At 42.1% G+C, this 19,772-nt stretch overlaps 1 protein-coding gene and 1 long non-coding RNA gene across 18 annotated transcripts in view; one reads left to right on the top strand and one right to left on the bottom strand.

Annotated features, from left to right (window-relative positions):
• Positions 1-367: 367 nt before the first annotated feature.
• LOC308188638 lies at positions 368-13,010 on the bottom strand. Its single transcript, XR_013945661.1, has 4 exons — positions 12,915-13,010; positions 11,324-11,458; positions 6,195-6,349; positions 368-5,567 (listed from the first exon to the last, which is right to left on the bottom strand). It is a non-coding gene; the product is annotated as an uncharacterized lncRNA (long non-coding RNA).
• The window catches only part of GSDME (gasdermin E), a 35,790-nt gene continuing 28,282 nt past the window's right edge, over positions 12,265-19,772 (top strand). For 6 of the 17 annotated variants that reach the window (XR_013945658.1, XR_013945659.1, XR_013945660.1 and 3 more), the window contains exons 1-4: positions 12,646-13,127; positions 13,784-13,837; positions 16,826-17,056; positions 18,165-18,357. Coding sequence is in view for 14 of the 17 variants with exons in the window: in XM_080577892.1 (XP_080434018.1) it covers positions 16,846-17,056; positions 18,165-18,357 (404 nt within the window). In the remaining 3 variants the exon portion in view is untranslated. The other 11 variants (XM_080577890.1, XM_080577891.1, XM_080577895.1 and 8 more) reach the window with 11 other exon arrangements.

Here is a 19,772-nt window from a genome sequence, read left to right as displayed (position 1 = left end):
AAATAAATGAAGACCCTGCCCCCCAATTTCCCTCAGCTGTTTACACTGCTGTTAGGTTTTCTGTGTGGCCCCCTTGTATCTTAAAGCCCTTATTCAATGTCCCATTTTCTCTTTATTAAAAAAAATAATCCCAAAGAATAGTAAAACATCCCACCCTAACAGGATTTCAAATGACAAAATATGCCTAAAAGCTGTAGTTATAAACTTCTTCCATAAACATCACGGTCTATTTCTGTACCTTTTCCTTGACTTTTTCACAGTTGTACTCTGGAGCCAGACCACAGCCTGGTAAGGGTGCTAGAGAAATATCCAGCTACATCTGCTCAGCATATTCATCATTAATATTCTCGCATCTGCTTTGTGTAAATCTGTTCTATTGTGTCTCTAGATGATCAGCTTTGCAGAGCAGGACATTTTCAGTGTATCTTATTTTGTTCAATACAGCTTTTTTTGTACATTACTCATACAACGGGGAGGGGGGTGGAGGCAAGCTGAAGAGTACAAAACCTGGCCTGCCATGCAGATATAATAGCGAAGGATGAAACCCCAACTTCTCCACATAACTGAATGCATCTTGCAAGAGCTGGAGTTGGGTGGTCCTATTCAAAGGAGTGAAGCTAAAATGGAAGGTTCTTTTGGTACTGTTTTCATTCATGGATTTTGCCTACTATAAATAAAGTTCCCAGTGTTTACTAACTCATCCTTTCTATTTTCTAGCTACTGGTGGGTGCAACTTACTCCAGCAGCTGTGAGTTGTTAAGAAATTGCAAATGTTATCTGGCTTATCTATTGAAGTTTAGTAACTGTAACTTATCACCAAATACATTATTGAACTGCTCAGTTCTTAGGTACTGTTTTTGCTGCAGCTTTTGAAAGCAATAAGAAAAATTTTTCACATAAATAGTCGCTGTATGTTAAAAAAAATAAATAGGTGGTTCGTTTTTTTTGTAGAAATTGTTGATTTGGCTTTACTGTTGTACAAAACAAAACTGTATTAAAGCTTATGGGAATGTTTTGGAGATTGATCCACAAGAGATGATGAGCTCCTTGAGCTCCCTATCTTCGAGGTGTCTATGAGAATATTTGGTACACCTGAGAATCAGGCAGTCTTGTATTTATGTTGAGTGTTTTACTAGTTTTGGTACTGGAAAACATGCCACATGTATGAGGTATTACATATGCAAAGCTGCTAAATGTTGAAATTGTTGTTTGTTTTGATAGGGCATTAGTGATTTCAGGATGAAGAAGGGTATCGTGTTAGAATTATCACTGACTTTCAGATTTTTGAGAAAAACTGCTGTAGTCAGGATCATTCCTGTTTTCTGCATTCCTTACTGCAAAAATTTGTAATACTGTTGGAGCACCTTGACATGCAATTTGATTTACTTCTTTGCCTCTGTAACCAATTTAGTTGGATGTTAATAAATCAGACTTGCAAAAGGTCGTAGAGCACCCTCACTTTTTCCCAGGGGTTGTAAGCATCTTTCTTCAAAGGTTGTTATTGACAGCTGAAACAAGTTTAGCTGCTGTAGTGATCTATGGGTTTTATACCTGCAAAAATGGCAACTATGAAAGCTTCCATCTGCTAGAAGTCTTATTTATCACTCCCACAATCTGTCTTAGAGTTAACTTTTGCAATTTTCCAGTTGGTCACCGGTTACCTGCACACACTATATGGCACTGTCATTTGGCTACTATGCCAGACACTGGAGCAGGGAAAGGGGTAAGCTGATGGAATTCATTTATGGTTCTAAGTTGGTTCTTAGAAGCAATTTTTAGTAGACAGATGTGCAGCACAAATGTTATGCTTTAGCATGAAAGTGGAAACCACAAACTGCATGTTCTCCATAAAACAACTTTTAAAAGCAAGGAAACATAGTATTTGCTGGATAAAATAAATAGCTGGAAGAGAACTATCACTGTGGTGTTTTCTCCCTCACAGAATGGTGGTTTAGTGCAACTCTGTCAATCAACTGTGCCTCCCAGTCCCACCATATAAGATACAGTACAGATGGATTAGGGTCACGAAAAATGTGGGAGTACAATGAGTGTAATTCCTGACCAACCTGTAATGCCAGACTGCAGCTCTGCAGCACTTCCCATACTCAACGTGTAAAAAAGGTTTGACAGGAGGAAGCATGGAGGTTCCAGGAAGAGCTGAGAAATTTGGATAAAAGAATCTGTTACCCCACAAAACATCTTCAGCTGTTGTGTGTGGCAGGATAAGGAGAAAGGCCACAAGAAATGCAGCTTTTATAGTGGGCAAGAATCTCCTGTTCTGTGAAATCCAGCTGTTTTGATTGTATATTGAGCTTTTAACTTTAAAACTTACCATGATGTCATTGGGAATCACTTCATTACTGATTGATTTCAGAGATTTAATCTGCTCTAAGTAACTCTGCTTAGAGTAAATAGTCACTAGTGGAGTCCCTCAGGGCTCAGAACTGGGGCCAGTCCTCTTCAATAGCTTTATCGATGATCTGGATGAGGGGATTGAGTGCACCCTCAGTAAGTTTGCAGACGACACCAAGTTAGGTGCGTGTGTCGATCTGCTCGTGGGTAGGAAGGCTCTGCAGGAGGATCTGGATAGGCTGGACCGACGGGCTGAGGTCAGCTGTATGAAGTTCAACAAGGCCAAGTGCCGGGTCCTGCACCTGGGGTGTAACAACCCCAAGCAGCGCTACAGGCTGGGAGATGAGAGGTTGGAAAGCTGCCTGGCCGAGAAGGACCTGGGAGTACTGGTTGATAGGCAGCTGAATATGTGCCAGCAGTGTGCCCAGGTGGCCACGAAGGCCAACAGCATCCTGGCTTGTATAAGAAACAGCGTGGCCGGCAGGGCTAGGGAAGTGATTGTCCCCCTGTACTCGGCTCTGGTGAGGCCGCACCTCGAGTAGCGTGTTCAGTTTTGGGCCCCTCACTACAAGGACATGGAGGTGCTCGAGAGAGTCCAGAGAAGGGCAACGAAGCTGGTGAGGGGTCTGGAGAACAAGTCTTACGAGGAGCGGCTGAGGGAGCTGGGCTTGTTCAGCCTGGAGAAGAGGAGGCTCAGGGGAGACCTTATCGCTCTCTACAGGTACCTTAAAGGAGGCTGTAGCGAGGTGGGGGTTGGTCTATTCTCCCACGTGCCTGGTGACACGACGAGGGGGAACGGGCTAAAGTTGCACCAGGGGAGGTTTAGGTTGGATATCAGGAAGAACTTCTTTACTGAAAGGGTTGTTAGGAATTGGAAAGGGCTGCCCAGGGAAGTGGTTGAGTCACCATCCCTGGAGGTCTTTAAGAGACGTTTAGATGTAGCCCTTAGTGATATGGTTTAGTGGAGGACTTGTTAGTGTTAGGTCAGAGGTTGGACTGGGTGATCTTGGAGGTCTCTTCCAACCTAGATGATTCTGTGATTCTGTAAATCTGCTCTGAAGCAGCTAACATTTAGTTCACTGGGAAAAAATAAAGCAGTTTACAGTAATAGTGAATATTTTTTTCATAACTATAAAAGGGAGAGGAAGATGGCAAGGGATCCTTGTTATTGTTGCCCTGATCATGAACATTGAGGGCAATCGGAACTTCTCTCACAGAGAAATGGATATGGGGTGAATTTAACATGATTGCCCCTGGAGCTACTATCATGCCGAGTTCCCACCTTGCGGTCAGTGCTAAAATAAAATATGCTCTCTACTCTATAGAAGTATAAGGTGAATGTGGCTTATGTAGACCTTGCATTCAATTTGTGTTTAATCTCAGTTGTCTGTTCATTTACAGTAATCTCTGTTTTAAAGTCAATGCTTACTGCAAATTGATTCAAACCACCATAGCGTGAGGAAAAACATTGACAGCTGAGCAAAGCTTGCTCTGCTTAGTAACTGTCACATCTTGGCTTCTTTCTTTTTTCAATGCCTCTGTTACATTTCTTTCATCTTGCAAGCATTGTTCTCCATGCTCAGATTGTTGATTTTTAACTTAGATACCCCTTCTAGCACAGCAGATGCATAAAAAGTTGTAGGGTTAGGCTATTTTTTTAAGGGGTTAAAAGCTGTCCAGATACAGATTTCTGCTGTCTACTTACAAATCTGTATATTTGCTTGCTTTGTACCATGGGATATATTTCAAATTGCTGTGTAAGCCCTCATTTGAGGTAAATCAACATTGCTGTACTGAGCTGAGTATAACTGAGGCTTAAGTTAACTTAGAATTTGACTCTGTGGATTCATTGATGTAAGTTTTTATAGGCTCTTGGAACAATAATAAATTCCTGGAAGACAAGATGTTGCGTATGAATGCATCAGCTGAGGTTCCTGTCTCTAATTTCATAGACTTCGGGAATTACTTGGCTTTCTCTGTTAGGGCACTATTTCTCTTTTAGGATTTTGTTTGAGCTATGTTTCAATTGCTATTTTAACAAGACCAGATGTTAGAATTTGAAAATAATTTTTTTTTGCATAGTTAACATTGTTTTCCTTTATAAAGAATTTATTTAATAAAAACTTGATTTCCTAAATTACAAATTTCCCTTTTTTTACACATGTAAAAGAAAAGATGCCTTGATAAAGGCTGCAGTAAAACTACTTTGAATTATTGCAGTACAAGCCTTGAGAAATCTTTTCCTTCTGAGGTTTTATGAGGGTATGTCTGCAATGCCTTGATTGCTGCCTAGAGCAAGGAAGATTATGTAGGTTTATCAATAGATGAGAACCTGTCTAAAAGCTGGGAGAGATTTACTGTTTTGTTTACTCTCATGTTTGCTATCATCTCAGCCATTGTCAAACTGAAGATGGAGCGAAGTCAAGAGATCATCCTACTTGTATTCACTGTTTGCTACTTGCACTTCAGTCCGTGAAACAAATCTTGTGAAAACAACTAGAGCCATATAATAGCTAAACAGGTTAAGGGGATGGGAAAATCAACTTTCTTAGGAATTTCAAAAGTAGTGCACCAAATTCTGAAGTCCTTTTGTAGGAGAAATATCTACTGAGAACTTTGCCTGAAAAAGAGGTAGGTCAGTTAGGGCAAGCTTGACTTTTCGGAGTTCTCTAGGTACCAAAAGGTGGTAAGCCTAGCCCATCCTTAACCTGTTCCCTTTCCTTGTTTTGGGGAGAGTAATACTTCAGCCAAAGTTGGTGGAGGGTAGAGAACTCGGTGATATTATATTCTTAACTTTGGAGAAATCAGAAACTGGAAAAGATACCCAGATGTGCTGCACTGCAAAAAAGGCTACAGTAGGAGCTCCACTGTATTTTATCTAGCCACAGAGCTTCCTAAACTGATGCTCGTGTGAATGTTTTCTTCTCTAACACTGTCCAACATAGATACCAACAGGAATTATTTTGTTTGAAATGATGGGGGGAAGGAATGAGAGGGAAGAGTACATATTGTTGAAATAAGTTTCTCGGTATTGAAGTTTGCAGTCATGTGGTCCTAGGGAAAAGAATGAGAGCAGCTCACGTGTTGCCAGCACTGTTTACTCATTATTTCCTTTTGTACTCACGCTTGCAGGATACAGCTGGTCTTCCTTCTCTCTTTCAAGTTGCATTGCTCACACTGTGGTATATTGGCACTGGTGAGGCTGGAGAGTAACTCTGGAAGAACCAAGTAAAACTTAGGTGACTACAAACAATTCTGTAGCAAGAAGTGCATTCCTGTCTCCCAGTTGCAAAGAGGAAGGCTCTGGGAATAAGAAAGTCATCCACCCAAGGTTCTTGCACCACCCTTTGCAGATGCTATCACCCAAAGCAACGTGTCATTCAGACAAACAGGGGCAGCACAAGGAGCAAGGACACCGGTCTCAGTTCCATGGCAGAGCACAGAAAATACATTTTCAATTGTGAGAGAACAGATCCACACATTGTCTTGTAGGTGATTTTTTTTTTCCAGCATAATGACTACCTGGTCTATACATGTAATTGTGATATAACAAATAGCATCAATATCCACACAATTAGCAGCCCACATGTTTTTGAGCTGCTTGCCAGCCCTCATTCCTTGTTTTGAAAAAAACTGTTTTCTTCTTGCCCTGCTTCATTTTAGAGCAGGAAAATGAGTATGTTCTTCCCCGACCGTATGAATTATCATTCCTGTACAAAATGGGCTATTTTTTTTTCCTTTGGTCCTCCCTTGCCATGTGCATTTCTACAGCAGATAATGCAGATGGTCCCTGGCAGCTCCTGCTGCAGATGCCCTGGGAAGCCCCAGGAGCCCCAGCTCACCCTGCAGTGGCAGCAGCACAGCCTCAGAGCTCCTCAGGACATTCTGGTTTCTTTGCCATTTGCAGTCGTCTCCTCAGTGCATCTGCTTCTTATGTGAGCCATGGCCTGCTTCAGAGCTCTCAAAACCAATTTCTCTGTTTCCGTCTCAGTAGGTACTGAAAAAAATACATTTACTTTATTCTTCTGGAAAGACTCCTTTCAATTTGCACTGGAACAGGAATTCCAGTCATAGTTCAGTTCTGAAAGAGAGAGTGAGCTGACAACACATAGTGAGAATGGAGGTCACAGAGTTGTAAAATAATTGGGAAATATAGCAAAGGAACCTCAAAAACCAAACAAAAGGGAGACACAAAAATTTGTTTTAAATCACAATAAAGCTATTGCTAGAAATGTTGCGGGAGATAAAAACACCCATCTGGTGTTATTCAATGAAATATTAATGTTAGCTTCTGAACATTTTGCAAGGTTTGACTACGGCTGTGCTCCAGTTCCCTATCAATGGAACACAAACACCAGCCGGCCTGCTGCCTTGTGAGGAACTGCAGTCCTCTGCGGGTTCTTTGGAAAACGCTGTGCAAATAATTTGCTCCCACAGTTGGATAAGTGTGAAGGTGCTTGTGCACACATTGTTTCAGAGCATGTAAGAGCACTTGTGTCAACCGGGAGAAAAGCTGGGAGTTGATCAAGGATATTTCTTCGTTACAGTCAACTTTGCTCTCTACAGGCAACTTCAGTCATAGGCTCTTCCCCGTGGATCCCTTAACTCCTCTTGGTTTGCCAATTTTGTCCTACACTGTCTATGTTTTCTTTAGATATGCATTCCTTAGTTCCTCCCCCCCCTGTAGCCTTAAGGTTGCCTATAAGTAACAAAATCAGTATGGACTGCACTAATTTTAGGATCATATTTTTATTGACCTGAAAATGTACCAGTAGAACAATGAGTTGAAGTATAATTTATTAAATCAATGCGTATTATGCAATCACAGTCAGCTGTACCTAGCTGCCATTCCTACTAGGTGCTGTGCAACCATCCTTTAAATAGTGCAATGTGCTGTACAGTTGTATTTCAAAGAACCCTGCCAAAATGCTTATACTCTGTAAGGTCTATGTGCAGTGATAAAAAGATGAAGGGCTTCATTTTTTGGAGGCTCAATGACAGGTATCCTCTATTTGCAACATTTTTTAGAAGAAATTCTAATATTTTTTACTTCAATACAATTGGCCATTTGACTTTATAGGTCCTCTTCCAACTGCTCAGAAAACAAAGATGTAAAAAAAAGAAAGAAAATTAAGAAACAAAGAGATAATTTTAAGATTAATTAAATTAAGGAAACATAAAATAATTTCAGATTCAAGTTCTCACGTCTTTCTTAGACTTTTCTAGTTTAATGTAGTTTAATATGCTCTTAAAAGAACTGTATTATATAGGAACTATATAAATTAGGAATATATAGGAATAAATAGGAATTATAAAGAACTGTTTATATAGGACTTACATAAAAATTTGGGGCTTTTACACAACAGTTTAATAGCCATTCCTTTTGGTTAGTTTATGACGAAGTTCTGCTGCTGAATAGCTTGAACAATACAACAGCCAGATGGTCTTTGATAAAACATTAATGAGGCCAGATGGTTCATAATAAACTATTATGGAAAAAGAATTTTGAGACACGCAAAAAATGTTATCTATCCCTATGTCTTCATTTACAATTATCATAAAAGAAACAAAGTTCTGTGGCTGCCATCTAATCTACATTTTAAAGTTAGGAGCACTTAGTTTGTGCAGCTTCATGCAAACTGCCTTCCATGTTATTGTTGGAGGCATCACTAGATGATTCCTTAGGTAACCACAATCTGTTAGACATGATCCTAGCCTAACTTTTCTAACAATTTCCTAAAATTATGGGAAAATCATCAAATGATCACAAGGTTTTCACAGGATGATCTTTACAGAGTTACAGCCACCCTAAAATACAGTCATAGCAGAGATAAGGAGCTTTTTCAGAGACACAGGCGAGTCCTATGCCAGAAGATATTTTCTAGGAAGGTAAAACCTGGAGCACCTTCCCTATGAGGAAAGGCTGAGAGACCTGGGTCTGTTCAGCCTGGAGAAAAGAAGACTGAGAGGGGATCTTATTAATGTTTATAAATACCTGAAGTGTGGGAGACAGAGGGATTTGGCCAACCTCTTTTCAGTGGTTTGTAGGGACAGGACAAGGGGCAATGGCCACAAAATGGAGCACAGGAAGTTCCGCACCAACATGTGAAGGAACGTCTTCACGGTGAGGGTGCCAGAGCACTGGAACAGGCTGCCCAGGGAGGTTGTGGAGTCTCCTTCTCTGGAGATACTCAAGGCCCGTCTAGACGCCTACCTGGGCAGCCTGCTCTAGGGAACCTGCTTTGGCAGGGGGGTTGGACCCGATGATCTCTCGAGGTCCCTTCCAACCCCTACAGTTCTGTGATTCTGTGAAATGTAGTACCATTTCCCTCTATGCTGACAACAATACTCCACATACCGAGAGCTGAGTTACACTGAACATGTCTGTCTGTCTCATTCTTCTGCATGTCCCAGTGTGGCACTCTCCAGTTGCTCTTTTCATGGCACTAAAAGTGCCACTATCAAACCCCTTTTTCCTCATACTGTTCCATAAGAGCAGCAGAGATGCACCTGACAATGAAACAGATCACCTCTAAATTGTGGCCAAACTCATCTCCTGGGCAAAATCTTCAAATGTTTAAAGATGCTACCTTCCCACTGTCTTCCTGAAGAGCTTAATGGGCAGAAGCTCACATAAAGGGGTGGAGAAATGCAGCAGAAAGGCTTTCTGGCTACTTGGAGCTCTCACAGTCCCTTCTGGCTTACTGTGCCCTCCCATTTAGGGTCTCCACTAAGCACGATTCAGTAACTTACTGTTTGTTAAGCCTGTCACTGAGTGCTGGCGCTTTGGAAGGGGCTGATGACAGACGTACCAGCGGGACAGCAAGAAGGCTGATGTTTGCAGCAAGAAATGTCTCTCAGCACCAAATAGTATAGGTGAAAACTAAAGAACATCCCACCAAAACAGCAGATGAGTTGTAATGTAAAATACAAATGAGGCTGGTTAGTTGATTTGAAACAAACAAACCTGTTCAGATTTTTGTTCCTGCAAAAGGAAATGAACAGGAAAAAAATGAGTTCATTCTCTTCATGGTGATTTGGCTTATGATGGTGGACACCTTTAAAAAGATTTGCGTCACCAAGTATCCTTGTTTTTTTTTGTAAATGGAACCACAAATAATTTCACACTTCCTTTTCTACATTTTCTCCATAGAACTGAAGCCAACAGGTCATTTTGCAGCCAGTACGAGGGGTTAAATAAAGCCTGGCATGCAACAACAGAGAGCTCTGGACAACTTCCTGACATTTCAATAGAGAGGCTGAATTTTAGTATGCAATCTCTCGCTGCTGCAGCCTAAAACAACTCCGTGATGGCTACAAGGACCATTAGATGGACAATATACCATTAGTATGGCTCTTAATGCCAACCCTGTGAAAGCATTTTAAAAAGTTTTTAAGATGAAGAGACAAAAAACAACCATTTAAGAAATTCCCCTTTGCAGATAATTTTGGACATATACACTGTGCTAATGTCAATGACTGCAAAATATAAGAACCGATTATGCCATTACACCAAAAAAAAAGTAAATCTAATAAATAGTGCTTATAGGGTGCAAAGACTTCTGTAACTGGTAGGAATAACCATTTTGCAATGCTGACATCTGGTGGTGCTCAATGATTTCTTTTCTTAATATCATGTCTGAGGAATTTCACGGAGGTGTTTAAAGAGCATGCAACTATTCTGCTTTTTTTCCTTTCAGCCTACTATCTGTTGTGTCATATCGGTGACTACTTACAGGCGATGTGTATTCATTTTTTAAAATGTGGCTGTGAAGTTCTTGTGTAATTTGTCTGTCCCACTTCACTTACTTAAATAAGATAGCCAAATCTTGTCCATTGCCAAAGGCAGTTTGTCACACAGGCAAAATTTTGTTTTTCTCCTTCTGCACGTTTTACAAGAGGATCTTCTAAAGCAGTAGCAATGCAGAAGGATCTTCTAATGCAGAAGTGATGCACTTCATGTTGTGGCTCTAGAGATTCAGTGTGTGGCTGACAGATCCCAGTGCAGACCACACTCAACAACTTGTATTTCTCTGATACTACATTCTCCCTGCTGACTTCCCAGTTAGTCATGAAATAACTGTGTGCTGCAAGTTTTGGCTGTGCAATATACTTGAAGAACATTTTCATTAAGACTGAATGCTCAAGGCATGTGTTCAATTCTAAATGTGTCCTATTTGCAGCCAGTTTTGATATCAGCCTTTGAAACCTTTAGGTTAATTGCTGCATGGCCCCAAAACTGTCTGTTAATGCCCAGACCGGGTTCTGTCTCTTCTAATTAATGTGAAGCATCTTAAAATTATCTTATGCTGGCTTGTGTCTATCTTGAAAAGATGGAAATTTCCTTGGTGCAGGTGCCCCTTAATTGGTGCACACCAAACCACCAGTAACATCCTTAAACTGACTGGCAAGTTTCACTATTTTCGTCTCCTCCCTCCCCAGAGAACATTTCCATGATAATGTGTTTCAGTGCCACTTCCTGGCTTGATTTCTCAAAATCTGCTTTAGCAGACACTTGCATTGGAAATGAATGACATGTTGCCACTCCACGGGTAAGCACGTGATTGCTGATGAAATGTGCTGTTACTAGCCACTGGAGGAGATTATGACTGGAGCTAGTGATTCTGCAACTCGGTGGTGATCCTAGAAAGAGGACTTGTAGGTGCTTTTTCTCACGATGAGGCTCTAAGTGTGGGTTTATTTTTTTTTTTTCTATTACCCCATAAAAAAAATAAATTATCACATATGCAGCTACTTACTTAGTAACATTCAGGTTATTTGCTCTGTGAGCAGGTGCAGCCTAAGAAGAGAAATCTATTTATCATTGATTCACTGAGGGTGTCACTTAGGAGAATCAGAAAGGGATGACAGACTAATATCTGCTAAAATTAACTGGAAGTTTTGGATGATGTATGTAGTTAACAGAATGGAAGACATGGGTACTACTTGCCCAATATACATTAACTGTTACCTCTCGCTCAGGACTGTTCATTTAAGGGCATCCAGCGTTCAACTTTTCTTCTAAAGGCCAGGCTTTGCTCCATTAAGATCTGGTGCTTCAACACTTGTGACCATCCCCCACAGTCCCAAATATTCTCTCTTTGACCTAAAAGTGAAGAACCTGGCTTGTGGCATGGTTCAGTTGAAAAATATTTCCTTGATGCTCAGTAAATATCTTGAAGAACTACTCCTTATGTTTCCATGGACTCATCAATTTCTCCCTGGACCAGTCCTATCGTAAGCACTGAATTTCTATTATTCTGGTGTTGCTTTGCTTTCAAAGAGGTGAGCTACAGTCACTGAGCTCACTGTATTACACTACACTTCATAAACCCGTCTACCACACTCCATTAACTGCATTCCTCATTTTCCAGTGCTGTTCAAGGCTTGAACCAGACTGAGAACCAGAAAACTTGTCTTGGGAACTCCCATTTGGACTGGGGCTTTGACTGGACTCCAGCCATGCCAACAGCACTGACCCCAACGTCGCAAATCTGCAGCCGCACACACAGCAGGGGCATTGCCTCCAGCAGATTTCATACACAAGGTGTTGATCCTCTGACCGTCAGCAATCCCAGTCAGGTTTGAGAGGATGTCTCAGCAATTTTGTATGTAATTATGTCATAAAATGCCATCACCTGGCAGTTCTCAGGGAAAAGCTGCCTGTGCTACGCGACTGGAAGCAACGTAGCAAAATGAACCGTCCCCTCCCCTGGCTGAGCTGACAGGAAAATCCAAGCCCTCCGCCTCAGCCCCCCTCAGGGCCATGCCACCACACGGGGGTCCCTGCCGCACACGCAACCACCCCCGGCAGCAGGGCTCAGCGGGCAGCGCCCGCAATGACCGGCAGCCCAGACCCCAGTGCAGCTGCCCTTCAACCCCTGAGGAAGGTGAGGGGCACGGGCAGCCAGGAGGAAGGCGATTGAGCCAGGGACTCCGTGGAAGCCGCCCTGGGGCTTCCCTAGCGGACAGCAACAGCTCCCCTGACCCTGCCGGGCCCAGCATCCATCTGCTGGGCGGCGGCCGCTGAGCCACAAAATGGCGGCGGCGCTCGGTCCCGCCTCACCCCGCGTCCCGGGGCGCCGGCACCCGGGCGGGGCTTTGCGCCTCGCCTCGCCCCGCCGCGGTGCTGTCTGTCCTCGCCGGCCCTCGGCGCTGGCCAGGAGCCCCCTGCTCCCGGTGCTGCCCCGGGCTCCCCTCGGGGCATCGCCCCCTGCGCCTCGCATCGCATCGGGGCGGGGCGCGGCGCATCCCCGGGGCGCGGCGGCGGGGATCAGCGGGGCAGCCGTGAGTACCGGGGCGGGCCCGGGGAGGCGGAGGGGCCGGCAGTGCCGGCAGTGCCCCTGCTGAGCCCCCCTTTTCCCCGCTGAGGGGCTGAGGGAGTGGGGCCACAGTGGGGTCCACAGCCCGCATCCGAGCCCTGCTGCCTCGTGTGCGCGGGGCCGCCCCTGTCAGGTACCGCTGCGGCGGCCTCGGGGAAAAGCCAGGGTCTGGTTTCCCTTCCGTGCCTGCCCGTATGCCACCCGGCTGCTTTAAGGAAGCAAAAAAAGCAGAACCCAAACCGCAAACCGTAGAGGTTGAATCACTGCAAATCACGCGTGGTGCAGGAGCGTCGGAGGGGAAGCGCAGCACTTGGGTGCCTGCTGCAGCTGCCTCAGTGCCGGGCTTGGTGAGGGCGGCACATGGCTGCGTGCCCACACGAAGCGCCTCATCCCTCAGGGCCGGCATCACCGTCTGCCCCGATCCCCAGGTGTGCAGCTGTGGGGTGCTGCAAGGTGAGCATCCCCAAAATGGGACCTGGTGGGATGGTGGCAGCTGGCCTCGGGGTGAGGGCACCATGGCCCTTGTGGCAGGGCACGTTAAACCCGGGGGGGTTCGTGTGGCACCAAGTCATCTGAGGCACGTGCTGGAAGATCCTCAAGGCTCAGAAGAGAGAGCTTGTGAGCTTTTGTGGCTTTTTGTTTAAATATAACTTATCTAGAAAGCAGGCAAAAATAACTTTAAGGTTTCGTAATAAAATACATGTACTGCTTGCCATCTCTTGCTGACTTCAGGAGCCTTTCAGGACAAGCTCTGACTTGGTTAGAATTCAGAGGGTGACACATGGTAAAGTTAAAGTCTGGCAGCTCTTCTGACTGCATGCCTACTGCTTGGTCCTCTTCGGTCTGCAAGAGTTGTCCTTAGCATGCCTTTACGACAAAATGTGACCTATTTGGTAGTCCAGTTGTCCCTCACTTCCCAAGTTGCCTGTGGACTGTGGTGTTCTGGGTAACCTTACATTGAATGGAAAAAAGGTGTTGGTTTGGGGAGTTTTATTGGTATGTTTTGTAAAGTGCATGTGTATACAGAATGTCAGAAATATTGGGCAGCTGTTCAGAACTTCTGTGCTGACAAAGGTAAAATCTGATTATTCATTAAATGTTTTTTTCAGATCTAATGATCTACTATACTGAGTTACGGAGCTGTGGTAAATGAAAGAAGCAGGGTAAGGTTTGTTTCTTTGAATAATCGGTAAAGTTGCTGTAAATATCTTTACATGATCTCATCCTGTTCATTGAATAATCTGCCCATAGCCCAGGTTCAGGCTAATTTAAAATTTTTCGGTAGGCGAGAAAGCTACTCCTCCATCCTTTTCTGCTTTCACACCTAGCTATCAATCTGCAAGAGTGAATTCACTCTGACAAGCTTTTCCTACCAGCTTTGATATCTTCCTTTTTAATTCTGCCAAACCAAGCATGGTTCTAACAAAGCTTTTCAGAGCAAGAAACAGCAAAAGGAGAGTTTTCTTAATGCTGTGTCTGTGACCACTCTGTGATCATTTGGTCAGGATGCCCTCGATCCTGGTAGTTGTATTAACTCTCAGTAGTCTGTCATTTTGTGAATGAGTGAAACAAGATACTCGGGTGCATTTTAGAGTGAATGTTAAAGGCACTATACCCAAACAAATATAATTTGGATAGAATATTGTTACTTTGCAGGTACTGCTGCACCAGCAAATACACTCATTGCAAAGACAGTCGCAATGCAGCAAAGCGTAGGAGACGTTGATATTGTCATCCTGATGCTAAAGACAGTACCAGCTATCCTACCTGGTGAGCCTCTGCAGTTTTCATAAGCACTCTGTGGTCTTTCTCAGATGTCCGTTTTGTCCACCAAAAGCCTGGTAACTGTGAGCGAAGTGAAACCACCATGAATCAGAAAGGAGTTTTATAGAATGGTGTCATTGGTTCTTCTCATGAGATTTAGTGAGTGTGTAACAGAAAGACAAATCACAAGAACTGTGGTGGTTTTTTTTTCCTTCTCCAATATCTCTTCTCATAAGCTCCTTAGGATTGGTGGGCTTTTTTCATTTAAGACAGTATGCCCACGTGAGTCCATTGTGTTGAAATGGGATCAGAATGAATGAGCAATCAATCACATAAAGCACAGAAATCCTTGAAGAAAGGGAACAGTGGCTAATGCGGGGCAAATTGCCGTGATGGTCCCCTCCATTACAAATCAGTCATCTGGTTAGTTGTGAAATATAAAGTCATATAAAAGAAGTCCCCAAACCCTCCACCCTCGCTGTTTTTCTTTTTTTTCTTTTTTTCTCTGCTGCAGTAGAGCTACATTGCTTAGTAAAACTACATTACACTGAGATTAAAACGGGGGAAATTTATGGAGAATAAATTTAAGAATGCAAAAATCAAACTCAGTTTAGAGCCTAGGAAAAGGTAAGGGAAAAAGAAAGTCAGTGGAAATACTCCCAGTATGTATAGCTGGGACTGTGCTGCGAGTTTGTTGTAGCCTCAGTTTATTATGAAAGCCTCAGAAGACTTAAGTAAAATGTTAGGAGACTGACATTGTTCAGATCCTTTCCCTCGAAATGTTGTTGGGAAATGCCCTTTACTTGTTTACGTGGAGAACTAAGAGTGGGCAATGGGGGTTTCATAGGAACCTCAACATGAATTGGTAAATACTGTATGAAATATTATCTGAAATGGGATTTGGGGAAAGCTAAGCTTCTATGTGCAGAGAAGGGTTTTCTTCTCTCCTCCAACTGATACTAAAACATGAAGCCTGTATTCCAGCCACTAGTATCTTTACTTGGTTTTCCATTTTCCCTCAATTGTGAGTGCTCTCTGCAATATCTTTTTGCTTGGTTGTTTGAAGTTTGTCTTAGCTAATTCTGGCCTGTGTTTGTAATGGACAAACCTAACTAATCTCTTTGAAGCAGGATAGGTGATTAATTAATGGAAAACATGTGGGTAACCTATTTTAAAGAAAAGAAATGGGCAGCTAGGACATCCTAGGCTCATAGTTGAACTTTACAGTGTCAGCTGGAGGATTCAAAGGAGTGCTGCCAACTAAAAAAGTAGAAATAGCAAGTAAAACAGCTGAAGAAAAATCTGATGAGACTAAAACACCAGTTTTTTAGATTTGCATGTTTAGCACTCCTGAATGGTAATTTTTACCATTTCTTCTGTGACTTAAGCAAACTTTCTTGTTAATACAGCGAAATGCATTGCTTGGGATAAAGGAAACCTTACGCAAGAAGAGATGCCAGTATTTTTAAATTTACGACAAATTTAAGAGCTAGAATAAGGTAATGTAAGTACCTGTTTAGCAGATATGAATAACAGTTGCAAGCAACATATGTTTTATTTAGCTGTATTTACTCTAATGGGAAACAGAAAATTGGAAAACACTGGAGGTAAAAGGTTCAGAAGGGAAAAAAATGAAACGGGACTTTCCAGGGGCAGAGTTCAGAAAGAGAACTTAGTTACAAAGCTGCCAGTATAAAAAGCAATATTTGTTGCTTTTTATAGAGGATTTTTTACTATCCCTGTATGTGTTAACACACTTAAAACAATGAAGATAATCTGTATGAATAATATCCAATTACCTTCTATGGACTAAGACAATTTAATGTTAGGTAATAAACGAAGGAATCCGTGGAGAGGCAGGAATCCTCTGCCATTGCACCTGTGTTCTTGTGATCCTCGGAAGTCTCCTCAGGGTGCTCATTACTAGACACTTTTTCTTAGAACTTCAGGTAGGTTATGTAAGGTTTTTTTGTTTCTTTTCCTCCCTAGCAAATGAATTATCCATGGGTGTTCTTTGAAGGAATTTTTCAGCTTTAGATTTTAATACTTCCTTTTGCACATATCTTGCTTTCTTCATTATCTGTGTGGTCATGAATTTCATGATTATTGTAATGTTAAAGCCTTCCATATCCTGTTTGCAGCGCATTGTTCTTATTCATTGTTGCTTATTTAAAATTTGAATGAAAATTGTTTCATCTGTTACTGTGAAAACTTTTTTACTTTGGGGAATGTTGCTTGGACTGTCAGGATTTCCAACTCAGAGTGGAAAAGATGAGGTGAAAACAGTAACTGTTCCTGTATTAATACTGTGAAGAACTTCTTAAAGTGAAAATGTAAATATTTGTACTTTCCCACTGTAGTTTTGAAAAACAGATTCATTCTTTCAGGCTCTAAATGATTCTCCAAGATGTTTGCAAAAGCAACAAAGAATTTTGTGAGAGAAACAGACAGTGGAGGTGACTTGATCCCTGTCTCTCACTTGAACGCCTCAGACAAGCTGCAGCTTCTCAGCTTGGTTACAAAGAAGAAGACATTCTGGTGCTGGCAGAAGCCCAAGTATCATTTCTTGACAGTCTCCTTGAGTGATGTGCTTACAGAAGACAAACCTATAAAACCAGGTAAAGCCATACTCGGGCAGCACTGTTATTGTACATAAAAAGCATGCGAAGCCGCATCTTTTTGTTATTCTCAGTCATGTTACTAGAGGGCTCTTTTCAGAGGAATGCTCTGAAGTATTTTCCATCCTTAGGAATGAGATGGCTGCATCTTTTTCTCACTTGACTATTCATTTAGCTAAAAATAATACTAAGAAACGTTTAAAAAAAATGTCTAGATGGACTACTGCAACTGAGTGCTGAAGGCTGTCAAGCCATACAGCGCTGCCATGCTGTTTAATAGCAGTGCTGTCTGCAGCCTCAGGAGCTCCCCTAGAGTATTTTGGGGAGTTTTCAGTGTGTCTTAGTAGCGTGAAACTGTGCAGTGCTCCAGGTGAAAAAGCACCGAACAAACTGTTCTACTGGTGATAGCAGACCAGCGAATGCTTGCAGGTGTTATCACGGCGTCCTTTCTTCTTGCACAGACAGTTAAAAAAATAGTTATCCTTGTCTTTATTTCTCCATCCAGCTGCACCAGTGCTAGACAGGTAATAGGAGTAATGATCTGGAACCCTCTATTTCTGGGCATGACATAATTGTGAATGTAGGTAAACAGATAGTTACTTATGCATAGATTTTAATTGGAGCTCAGAAAAGAAGCTGAGTCTGTTCTCTGGGTTGTAGACGTATGAGATTCAGAGTTTGATTTAAGCCAATTAGATGTTTCCACTGGTTTTCAGTGAGCTTTGAGACAGGCTGATAATGAGATATGTCAAGATAATGGCAAAATATTCAACCTATTATAAGCAGATCTACTTCATAGTTCTCCCTTGTTGCTGAAGTAAATTTCTGCCATGCTTTTTAAGTCTTCCTTAGCATCTGAGCTCAGCATTTCGCTCACCAGATGTTTTCCTAAAATGGCAAAATATGGAAGATAACTGAGCAAAGGCAATAAAAATATGGAGCAAGCAGAAGTTGCAGAGCTGTGAACTTCCCTATTTACCTGTTGAGTATTCTTCTTGCCTTCATCAACGTTAACTGTGTTTTCTGTTAGTTCTTGTTTTTCTGATGACTTCAGGACTGTTTCAGCGCTTGTCTTCATGGGTAGCAATTGGTTTTATTCTTTTCCTAGTGATTGTGGAGTCTGACTTTGCAAAATACATGGGGAAATTTGAAGATTTTGTTCAAGGAAGTATTGAAACTTCGTTTGGAAAGATCAGCCTGGGAGCTGGAGGGAGGGGCTATGTGGAAAGCCAGTCCTCCTTTGGAAACCTGAGGAAGCAGGAAATTGACTTGCAGCAGCTTATGAAAGACGTCAAGGACAGGTATGCTTCAGATGTGGGCATTGCAATGGCCAAGAAAGATTTGTTCTGGGATAAATGTGTGAACCAGATCTGCAAAATTAGTATGCATCTAGTGTCAAAAAAATAACGTCAGTCAAGATTTAGAATCTTGTTTCTAAGAGTAGATAGAGTGCTACAGAAGAATATACTAGAATAATTTGTATTTAGAACAGTAAGCTTTCACTTGGTTTTCTGGAGTGTTCCCCGCTCTGTTCAAATAAATAATCTTCCTGTAGCAAATCAGATTTACTTCAATGTATTTTGGGGTTATAATCCTGCATGCAACTAAATACTTAGAATTATTTTCTACACTCAGAAGATTATATAAGTATATGTAACTGTAAATAAGTTGCTTGTTAAAATACATTTATCTGGTGTAAGGACCTGAAAGATGCCACTGAATTGCTCGCATGCTAGACTTGGAAACAGGCTGAGACGCTGACATCTGATGAAGAAGATATTCATATACACGGTCCCACGGGACTGTTAAGTGGGTGTGGCAGTGACATAGTCCTGTTTAACGTGTGTGTGTGCCTTAATGCAAGGAGCTAGTTCTTGGTTCATGGAATAGATGCTCAGAGCTTATTTAAAGCTTGTGACGCAAATGGTGTAATTGATAGAGAGTGAGTCTGGCTTTTGTTGGGTCACTGAAAGTGATGAGGATAGCAGATTTTTTATTATTTTTTTTTTCTTCAGCATAATTCTGAGGCTTACTGGAAATTGTGGCAGTTCCTTACAAATAAAACTCTAGTTACTACTTCATAAATATTCTGCGATTTATGAGAGAACTTGTGCATGGGTGCTAGCTTCCGTCTCCTTCATGGAGCATCGTGTGGAACTCAGGAATTCAGCATGCAAGAATGTTGTTGCCTAGAAGTTATTGATTTGGGATGCAAAGTGTTATGGTACTAAGAGGATGTTTACTGGTCAGTCCTTTTGGGAGGAAGGTCAGTTAAGTGCTCTTGATTTCCTCTAATTACATACGTTGCTTGTGCTTGTTATAGAAATAATAAAGCAATAATTGCTCTAAACTAAATTGTAATTGAAAGTGTTCTTGTATTAGGCTGTTTAACTTAAAGCTAGAGATAAACAACAGAAAGCACATGCAAAAATGTCAAAGCTGGTACGTCTTCTGTACCGTCGTGTGAGTGTTCAAGGTTCAGAAAGCTGGAAGTGCTGAGTGGCAGCAAATTGGTTTCTTGTCAATTCTCAGGTGAACCTTAAAAAGGATAATCCTGCTGATCTTTAATTAGATTCCATATGCTGCATTGGCCCTCCTTTTCAGAAAAGGGATGACAGCTGAAGGATGTAGGATGAGATCCCTCCTGATTTGCAAAAGCAGTGTCATTTTGCATACAGAACACACTTATTAACATAATATGCAACAGAAAAATGAA

Source organism: Anser brachyrhynchus (assembly GCF_964034855.1).
Source record: "Anser brachyrhynchus genome assembly, chromosome: 2".
NCBI lineage: Eukaryota > Metazoa > Chordata > Aves > Anseriformes > Anatidae > Anser > Anser brachyrhynchus.
The sequence above is the reverse complement of the archived record's forward strand: the minus strand, read 5'-3'. Positions and strand labels throughout refer to the sequence as shown.